The sequence below is a fragment of the Lonchura striata genome, chromosome 7, assembly GCF_046129695.1.
Source record: "Lonchura striata isolate bLonStr1 chromosome 7, bLonStr1.mat, whole genome shotgun sequence".
In the NCBI taxonomy this organism is placed as follows: domain Eukaryota; kingdom Metazoa; phylum Chordata; class Aves; order Passeriformes; family Estrildidae; genus Lonchura; species Lonchura striata.
The window spans coordinates 31455831-31465830 of NC_134609.1; the positions used below are offsets into that span (position 1 = coordinate 31455831).

The 10000-nt window shown below is 42.4% G+C and overlaps 1 protein-coding gene across 6 annotated transcripts in view; it reads right to left on the minus strand.

The window, feature by feature from the left end:
* Window positions 1–10000, minus strand: part of EBF3 (EBF transcription factor 3) — a 130197-nt gene that overhangs the window by 39822 nt on the left and 80375 nt on the right. For 5 of the 6 annotated variants that reach the window (XM_021545695.2, XM_021545698.2, XM_021545696.2 and 2 more), the window contains 2 exons: window positions 6102–6183; window positions 3030–3147 (listed from right to left, as the gene is read on the minus strand). In XM_021545695.2, coding sequence (XP_021401370.1) covers window positions 3030–3147; window positions 6102–6183 — 200 coding nt within the window. Of the gene's footprint in view, window positions 1–3002; window positions 3148–6101; window positions 6184–10000 lie in introns of all 6 variants that reach the window. The other variant, XM_077784747.1, reaches the window with a different exon arrangement.

Sequence of the window (10000 nt, forward strand, 5' to 3'; positions counted from 1 at the left end):
CTTGGCATGCAAATCACTTCTGTGCTGCAGGCCTGGTGCTGGGACAGGACTTGCTTAAGGTTTAAACAGTGGAGGAGTCATTTATGGAGGAGAAAAAAAAAAAAAAAGTGACAAGGAAAAAAAAAAAATTAAAAATTGGTTCTCCTCCGTGGTGCCGGGAGGTGGAACGGTTGTTTTTCCTCCAGTTGTATTCAACTACTGTAAATAATTTGCCGTGCTTTTTGTGAGCTCAAAGGATTCAGTGGCAGCCTTCCACAGGAGCAGCAGGGGGAATTAGTTTACTTGGAAACGATCTGCGAGTGTGTGTATATACTGCTGGTGAATATTAGATGATTGGATAATGAGGTGTTAGCAAGGAGAGGCTACGGAGAAGTAAATATCGTGGTTTTTAGCGGGTACTTTTCTTTAAAGAATGTGTTACTAATGCAAAGCATTCCATTTGCCACGGAAGGTGCCGGGACACGAGGAACCTGGAGCATGGCACAAACCCACCCCATCGCTTGCAGAAGGTACCCAGGGTTATACTCTGACCAGAAGGAAACAAAGATTTTCAAGTAAGCCAGGTCAGGATTTGGGGAATTTTCTTTGCAGGTCACACCCATTCCCATTTTTAGGGGTGGAAACTTATTCCGGGCACACTAAAATCCCGGGAAGTTGGGCGGTGATTGGAGCAGAGCCTGGTGGTGAAGCTCCTCTCCTCAGCATGACCCTGCTCATGGGGACCCTGAGAACTCCTGCATCCCACCAACTTCCAGAGTGTGTGGAACTCCGTCCCTGCCATTCCCTCCTCCATCCCAGGGCCTCAGGATTCTCTGCCGCCCTGTTCCAGCAGCGTTTATTTACTCTGAGTTGTTCCCTTACTATCATTGTTATTAAAAGTAGGACTTTAAGGAGCAGCCGCTCAGATTTTCACATTCATTTGCAACGGTGCAGCTTACTCGACTGAGCATTTATGGGATGTTAGGCAAAGAGGATTTGGCACTGTGTTTTTTAACATTTAAAGAAAGCAAATCAATTACCGTATCGCCAAGAAAAGGAGCTGCTGGTAAGTGACATTTATGTAGATTTTCTGTAGCATGGCAAAGTGGCCTTTATTTTTCTAAGCGATATTTGCTGCTCAGAGTCAAATTCTTTTCATGCAGCTTACAAAAATAAATACTCGTATTTTGCTAAGATCATAATAGCTCATTAGAAGAGGCTGAATTTGGACCTAGACTAAAACCTAACACCACAGGGCTGAGCATGCTTACTTGAACCTATAATGTTGCTAGTTCTGGCTCTCTGGGGAAGGAGAGGACGAGGGGAGAGGATTCAGCCTTCTTAATTGTGAACCTCATTAGTGACGGTTGCTAGGCAAAACACACACCTACTTTCCGCGCATATGAAAGAGATAAACAATACGTCATAGACCATAATGACTCTGGTGCTCAGGGCGACCTTTAATTATTATATTTTTGGTCTCTTATACCTTAGTTATTAATGCAGAAAAACAAATTAGGGTTGTGTGTGTGTGTGCGGACCGCGGCAGATTTGTAAATCACTTTCCATTTTTTGATGTCTAGATCGCGTTTCCTTCTGATAGTTGGTGCTCGCCTCATTCATTCCCTTCCCTGACTGTTGGTAAATACTATTTGAAACGTAAAACGACAGTGATTGTATTAGCAGCTTAGTATTGTTACCACATTAATTAATTTTATTAGTGTAAAAAGCCATGATCCTGTCAGTGGGTGAGTAACAACTCGCAAGAGAAGTCCTGTGGAAACTGGTGTCTGCGGCCCAGCAAGTCAGGTCATACGTCAGGTCATAGCAGGTTGGAGAGTCTAACTCTTCCAGAACTCAAGATGCATTAAAATTAAATGTATTTAAATTTTGGGCAACACTAATTTATCCAGCTTCAAGAAGTTGGACTGGATGATCCTTCCAACTGAAAATATTCTATTCTATTCTATTCTATTCTATTCTATTCTATTCTATTCTATTCTATTCTATTCTATTCTATTCTATTCTATTCTATTCCATTCCATTCCATTCCATTCCATTCCATTCCATTCCATTCCATTCCATTCCATTCCATTTTGTTCTGTCCTATCCTATCCTATCCTATCCTATCCTATCCTATCCTATCCTAAATTTTATTAAACAGATGCTCCCTGAGAGCTGGTTTGCATCCTTACACTGGTTTATTTTACAGTCCAAAAGAAGTGATATTTAAATCCAAATTACTATTTTGGGCTTTGCAGGGCAATAAATACATATGTGCATGTGTCCAGGCGCAGCTGCAATTGTGTGTGAGTGATTCAGGGGCTGATGGGCTCCAAAAAGATAGGATTTCACAATTCTGGATTTTCAGAGACACTTTCCATTCTCCTCTTCATCTCAGCCTATCTTCTTTTAGCAGTTCAGGCAAAAAGTCAATCACATTGAGTCAGGCTGAAGAAAAACATTTTATGCTGTTTTTCTCATCCAAACCCCCTCCTGCCGTAATCTGCAGTAAGGCCCAGGCACAGGAAATTGACCTCACAGTAAATTCTTTACAGATTCGGTCATGTTTTTACCATCCACTTAAACTTGCATACATAACCTGAGACTGTACCTCTGGATCAAGGAATATGACAAGCCAAAATAAAATCAAGTCAAATTAAAGAGCAAGAAAAAGCTGCAAGCAAAACAAGAATGAAATTTAAAAAAATAGGAGAAAAAATAAAATAAGAAAAGATGAAAAATTGGTTGTGACTGCAAAACCGTAAGTATTAAATAAAGAAAGAAGTCAGAAGCTGATTCAGAAGCGTCCGTGTTGTAGTTGACAAGGGCTAAGAAATACTAATGGACTTTTTTTAATGGGTGCTTTGATGGATGAGAGAAGAAATGATGTAAAAGTAAATGTAGTGGTGTCTGAACATAAAGTATGGTGAAATTATTTTTAAAAAAAGGGAAATAAAAATAAAATAAAATAAAAAAAGGCATTGCAAATAAAAAAAAAGGACATGTAAATGTGTGCCTACCATTTTCCAGATAAGAAGGGGCCGTACCTTCTGAGGGGTCAAGGCGGCGAGCCCGCCTCCCGTGTTTGGAATTGTTGTGTACAAACATGTTGTCTGAGACAGCCAGCACGTGGCCATCCACATTGACTGTTGTTGATACAACAACCTGGAAGAGAAAACAAAACCCCACATTTCAAAAATCCTGCAGATTTTCCCCGAATCAGGTCTCGTAAGACACAACAGCATCCTGCTACTTTTCTGTTTCTATTTAAACCGAGTGAATGACATCTGTGAATACATCTTTGTTTACGTGGTGACCACTGGTGATTTTTTAACTCACAATTGTTTCTCTTCAGAACCTGCTACACTAATTAGAGTTTAATCTCCTATTATGCTAACAAATTAATTCAATTCAGGGAAATATTCTTCTAGCCATTAGTTTCAGAAACACCCCTCTAGCCACTCATTTTAAAAGCTGCTGTTTTGATTGATCTGTTGATATATTGATTAGATAGTTTATCTAATTAAAATTTGTTCACTTGAGACTGTCTTCAAATGAAGGGTTGTGAGGATTCCAAATAAAAAAAGCTTAATAAATCAGGAACCGTCGTAACTCCCCATTTTTTCTTCAGTAAATGATCTCCAGGTCAGTTTTACAATTACATTTAATGTCTGATAATGAACTTTTTTGCATCTGAAAAGGCCGAGTTGAATATGAATAGTGAAAGTGTTTTCAATCCATGAAAAGTATCCCTTCTCAAGTTCATTTGGATGGTGATTGACCCTGGTATGTCAATGGAATTTCCTCCTTTATTTTTGAGTGAAAGGCTCCTATTCTTGTGTCCAGGTTCAGAGTCCGGCCATAGAAGAGATGATGGATAGGGCCTCCTTTGGCTTCCAGCTGCTTCTCAGTGGAAAATGGCAAAGGAACATATGCAAAAGGCACAACCTTCCCGATGCCAACACCTCCACAATGGAGCTGAGGGACTCCTTCCCCTTCCAGAGGCGGCAGCACGGGAGCACCAGCCGGGGAGGAAACCTCGAGCTGAGCTGTGCAGGGTTTGTGTGGAGCACGGCTTTGTAGGTGGATCACTGCTATCCCAGACTGACATTTACATCTTATTTAAATACTCCAGCATGGGCCTTTGCTGTGGTTCCAGGTTGTCTAAAGGAAGCGGCCGCTGCAGCGTTTCCTTTGGGGTGAGTGGAGTCCGTAAAGTCACTGCCTAAGTCAGACCTTATCAACACAGCTGGCGAGGGCAGACAAAGGTAGGACAAATCTTAGCCCACCTTCCATTCACCTAAATTTTGGTTATAACAAAGGTGATTGCAGGGTTCTCCCACCAGCTTCTAAACCAAAACACTTAACGAACACAAGTGGAAGGAGAGCAGAGAGCCTCCTTTGCACAGAGCTGGTCCAAGGCATCAGAAGAAAATTCTTGTCTGCTTCTATGTTTTGGATCACCTCTGATCCTGTTTCTTATTCACAAGCCATAATTAGCTCTCAGCTATCACAGCACCTTTTCTGTGTATCCTGCCTCCTTGGAGACAGCCATCTGCGGTACCCTTTAGAACAGCCCGAGGGCAGCTCTCTGCCAGGCTGCTCTGCCTCCCCAGCTTTCTCCTCCCAGAAGTGGACACCTTCCCTCTTGTCAACATCCACTTCAGAGAGTGCTGAGGTTGCACGCTCAGCTCGGCCACAGAGCTGCTGCCAGGCCGCTGGGCTATCCTCTTTCACTCTTAATGAGATTCCCAGACTTCCAGAAATATCGCAAAACATGCAAGCGTGATTTCCAGCCAGGATTTCTGGGTTTGGTTCCTAGAACACGGTGTATTAAAGAGACAGAGCAAGGTGTATATGAAAATGACAACTATTTTTGTTCTGTCATGTCTATATAGGTCAGCCACCAAGGGAAAATACTGTAGTTCAGCAAAAGAAAGTCGACGTGCTACGCTTTGTTATATCGCCTCACTCCTGCAGTGCACCTCCACAAAGGTGCTGAGGCAGGGAAACCAGGTAAAAATACTGTTCAAGATCTGACATCCTGTTAAGTCCAGTTAAACCTTCTGAGAGGCAGGGAGATTAGCTAAAGAGACCCAGGAAAGGCTTTCTAGTGCCTACTGGCTCCATTGTCGACCACAAGATCACTCGTGACTGATGCTTCATTTAGTCATCAGTGAGACAAAGAGGACATTTCCACTCATTCCAGGTTTGACCTTCTGTTCTGTTCAGTTGGATCAATACCACCGATGCCACGTGAAGCTGAGATGCATGAAAAATGGAAGCCTGGCTCGATTGTTTTGAAGGAATATATTTTTTTTCCAGCTACAGATCTTTTCTGTTGGCTGGCTCTAGGGTGCTGGCTTCCCCGGTTGGTTGGCTGTGCATGAAAACAGATGTCACATGTTTTGCTATCAAGTTTAACCACAAGTAATTCTTCTCCAAACTGAGAAAGTCCTGAACATCTCAATACTACTTTATTGCTGGAATCAAAAATGAATCATTGTGAAATATTTTGGAACAAAAAAAAGGCACTTATTTCCTAACGAGCCTTTCGAATGACCCCAGATACAGAGGAAATAATTTGTCCATCCCATCAGATGCCTCTCTGTAGTGCTATGATTCACCACAGGATATCTCAAAAGCTGTAAGGAGAAAGTGAAGCATTAAACATTTTCTAACACAGTTGAAACAAAAATCTGTGGGTTGGGCCACCACTGCTGGATCTACAAGTCGTGAACCAGAGAAGTGTGAGTTCCAAACTTCCCTCTGCTCCGAAGTTGTGTTTTTAAAGTTAGATCAAACTACTCAGTCTACGTAAAAGCTCTGCAGGTCTAAGCAAAGAGCACACTACAACACAAGGTAATAGTAGGAAGGAAAATTAGGGAAATAATTCCTAAGGGAAGATCCACTTGCTCCAACATTGATCTATTACAGACCCCTGCAGAACTTCAGAACCAGCACTTGAATTAATGGGAGCAATGTAAAATACTGACAGCATTTTTTAAAGCACTGGAACAACACTGAGTGGAAGCACTGACTGTGTTTTTTCATAAGTTCAAGATGAAGATGTGATCAAGTTTTGTGTACATCATTTATGCATTTAGAGGGATCTGTACCTGGAATCTTCGCATGTCTCGTGGGTTGCCTGCATTCTTCAAACAGTTCTGATTGCACTTGAGGAAAAACTTTAGAAAGAATCTATAAAAATACAAAATTGAAATCTATTAGATTCATCAAAATGTAAATCCAATTTTTTAGAAGTTTAATAAAATCTAATCATAAATAGTTATACCCAAAAGAATACTGGTAGTGAAATATTACTTTCCTATTCGTTAATGAACTTATTTTAAAGCATAAGATCTCTGTCATAAACAGAACATTATTGCCAAGGAAAGGCAAATTTATATTTTTAATTTTTCAACAACTACAAACGTATTGACTCCAGGCCATATCCTTAGCTCGGTGTGGGAAAGTTGATTTCAATGACTCATTGACTTCAAAGGCAATGACTTACACCAGATGAGAGTTTGTCTCTATTTTTTTAATACTTTTCATTTTTTCACAACTTATATTAGCAGTAATGACCTCTACGCCGAAAAATTCCAAAGGTAATGATCAATCTTCTGAAAAACACTTGGCTTTGCCCCCGGTTTGGAAACTCGAGTTATTCAAAGGGACTCGATCCAACTCCTGCTGACTCCAGGGAGATCCAGGCAGGATCTGCCCACCGGCAAGGCCCCGGCTCCCTCATTGTTTTTGAAAGGGAAGGAACATGGCAAATTAGGCTCTGTCTTACGACCTCGTCAACCTTTGCCAGCCTTCAGCTGTGAGGAGTCGCTCTACCCAGGGATCGAAACCCAGCTTATTTCTGCTGAGCGGCAACCAGCAATTATTTAGGACTAACCCTTATCATCCAGGCATCTCCCCATAAACCGTTTTTGCAGCAACGCTGCCTCAGGGGAGCCCAGCAAGCACTTAGAGGGAAGGGGGAAGCTCAGGAAGATGGGAACTCCTTTCTGCCGCCCTCCTGCACCGCAGGAACGAGCTGATCTGGGAAGTCTCCACCCTGCAGGTGAAGCAAACCGCAGGATCCTCAGGAGGATGTTCGCAGCCTGACATCATCTTTTTTACTTATGCACTCATGTTTTCATATTTCATAATAAAGCTATGTCTTAATTAGGTTTTCTGGCTAATGACTGACCACTAATGACGAGCAAAGCTCAGGATTTTCTCCTCAGCCAGAGTTCCTCAGATGCTCCAATCCAGCAGCTTGTGCTGCCCAACTTTGCACATGCTGAACAGTGAGGTCAGCCAGAACCTCCACATTCAGAATATGAACAATTTAGATTTATTCATTCATTATCAGTATTTGTAAGTGGGTAGGACTATTATTGCTGCACACACCTCACAGAAGTTTCCATGTGCCAAGAGCACCCAAGAGGGCCCAGCCATGGCCAGCAGAAAGAACAACAGTGGCTGCAACACATCCTGAGAAGCTTCGAGGGTCATACAGGAGCATTATGGGAACATCCCCTAAAAAACTGGTGCTTTTAATCCCAGCTCTTCCTCCTCCATTAAACCTTGAGCAGCACCCTGATGTTACCCCAGGACACGAATGCTGGAGGAACAATCTCTCATATCAGAGAGGCAAGCAGGGAAACAACCGGGTTTACTGAAACTGCATAAATAAATCGATGCTGACAGTTCAGCTGAATTCACATTTCTTTAAAACTTCCTGTCCCAAAACCTGTAAAGGGGTTTCAGCTGTCAAGCTGAAGAAGATCTGGATTTCTGAGGTGGATGACAGGATCTCCTAGTTCTGATGCTCAGGTTTTCTGGATGCTGTTGCTGGGCATTATCAGCAACTCCGTGAAGCTGCCTCCATGCAAGCCACAAGCTCCCCTTAATTTTATCTGCCATGTTTTGGAGGTTTTTTTGTGTTTTGGATTAGTTTTTACTTTTTTTTTCTGTTTTTATTTGAGATACTTATTCTCTCCAGACCATTTGATTATAGGCCAGGCTCCCAGCCCATTGCAGGGGGCTTGGAGCTGGATGATCTCTGAGGTCCCTTCCAAGCCAAACCATTCCACGATTCTATTATTCCAAAGGTAACATCCTTCCTTTCAGACCTCTATTTGGGTTTGCACAGCTTTCACCACCCAGACTGTGAGTCTGTGCAAGGCCTCCACACAGAACCAGGCAGTTCTGGGGACCCAGGAGCTGGGACCAGCCTCCAGCTTTATGGCTCCTTAGTGCCACATCCAGGCTGAAGAGCAGTATCTTATCTGCTTCTTTTTTTTTTTTTTTTTCCTGTTCTCAAATGGGTGTTGTGAGGCTTATTGAGCTAATGTTTGTAAATTGCTCGGAAATTCTCCAATGAATTGTGCACTAGGAATGCTAAGTATTGCTCCTCGTGGATTGTTTTTAGCGTGAAGCATTCATGATGAATTGTTTCTATACAGAGAGCTCACATCCTGTCAAAGAAAAAGGGCCATTAAGCACCCTTTCACTAAACATCAACTGGAACCGGTATTTGTTCAATTATTTGGTGAAAAGGACCCACTCTTGGTGAAATTAGACATCATCAAGTTTATTAGGATGGCTCTGAGCACCGGGCTAAATATTGATGCCAGGCTGGAGTGAACACAAGCAGCACTCTCATTTCAGCTCCACTACATTCCTTGATGCTGAGATATTTTATTTCTCTCTTTACTCTGTGCTTTCAGAGTCCACGGAGCACAGGTGGCATCAGGACAAGCTTTTCAGAGGAAGACAACGGAAGTTAAAAACCTCATTCCCAGGCAAGGTGCTCCTCCGTGCCAGGAGGAGATGATTGACTTGGTGGTTGCTCTCAGCTAACCACCAAGGACTGTGGGCACTGCAAACCCATCCCTCCCACCCCAGCCACCAGGTCTGTGTGGCAGAGCAAGAAGCAAGGACCTGAGCTGAGCTCTGCTTGGTCTCATCTCAAACTTTGAGACAAGAATGAGAATTCAAGCCTTCCTAGGTCTGGCTCTCCCTGTTATATTTTGTATTATAAGCAGAAATTTTACCCTTCTTTAATAAATACAGCCTTGCAAAACAGCCTTCCCAAACAGGCTAAGCTGCTCCTAAAATACTGATAGGGAGAAAAATGCACTCTTTGCCATGTCCCCTTGTTCTGATTTTTTTCCCACTGCTAGAATGAGGCCTGCTACCCTCTTAATTAAAATGTATTACCTTCCACAAGACTCCACTATTTTAAGCTAAAATTTACATCTTTTATTAACTCACCTCACCTATACACTTAGCTCTGATGCCTCTCGCCGCCCATCTGCCATCCACATACAGTGAGTCACTTGATATTCCACCCACCAATTTTTCCTAACAACCACTGTGCAATTAAACTCAACACGTTCTGTTGCGAGGTAAATTAGGCACACCTGCGGCCAGCCTGCATTTGAACCGCATCAGAAAAGGACCTAACAAGGTGAGAGCAGTACCACAAAGTTATAGGCCTGTCAAGCAATTAGGTTTTCACTTCTGGGACATCCGCACAGTGCAATTATGCTACACATTACAACCTGGCTAATCTTCTGAACAAATGTCATGTCTCGGAGAAGCGAGGAAAAGCAGTTCATCTGCAAATGTGGCTGCTCTTAAGCCTCCACCTTATGCACATAACAACCTACAGGAGACTTTTTTTTGTGAAATGAAAGATGGTTTTTTTTCCACAGAAGATTTTTTAAACCCTGCAAGTGCTTTTTCATGCTGTTCACCTCTTCTTAACCTCTGTGAGAGGAGGTGTTGTAGCAAATAGACCAGAAAGACTTTTGTACTTAAATTTCAACACTAAGCAAGAAAATCCTCGGTGCTATAAGCACGAGCAGTGGCTTCAGTTTGGTCCAATTCAAATACTGCTTGGCTAAAGGAACATTTGTGGAAGAAAACCACCTATTATACCCCAGAAACACCATTAATAAAATGTATTTCCACCAGACCACAAACCGAAGCATCATTCATGCAAATAAACCTC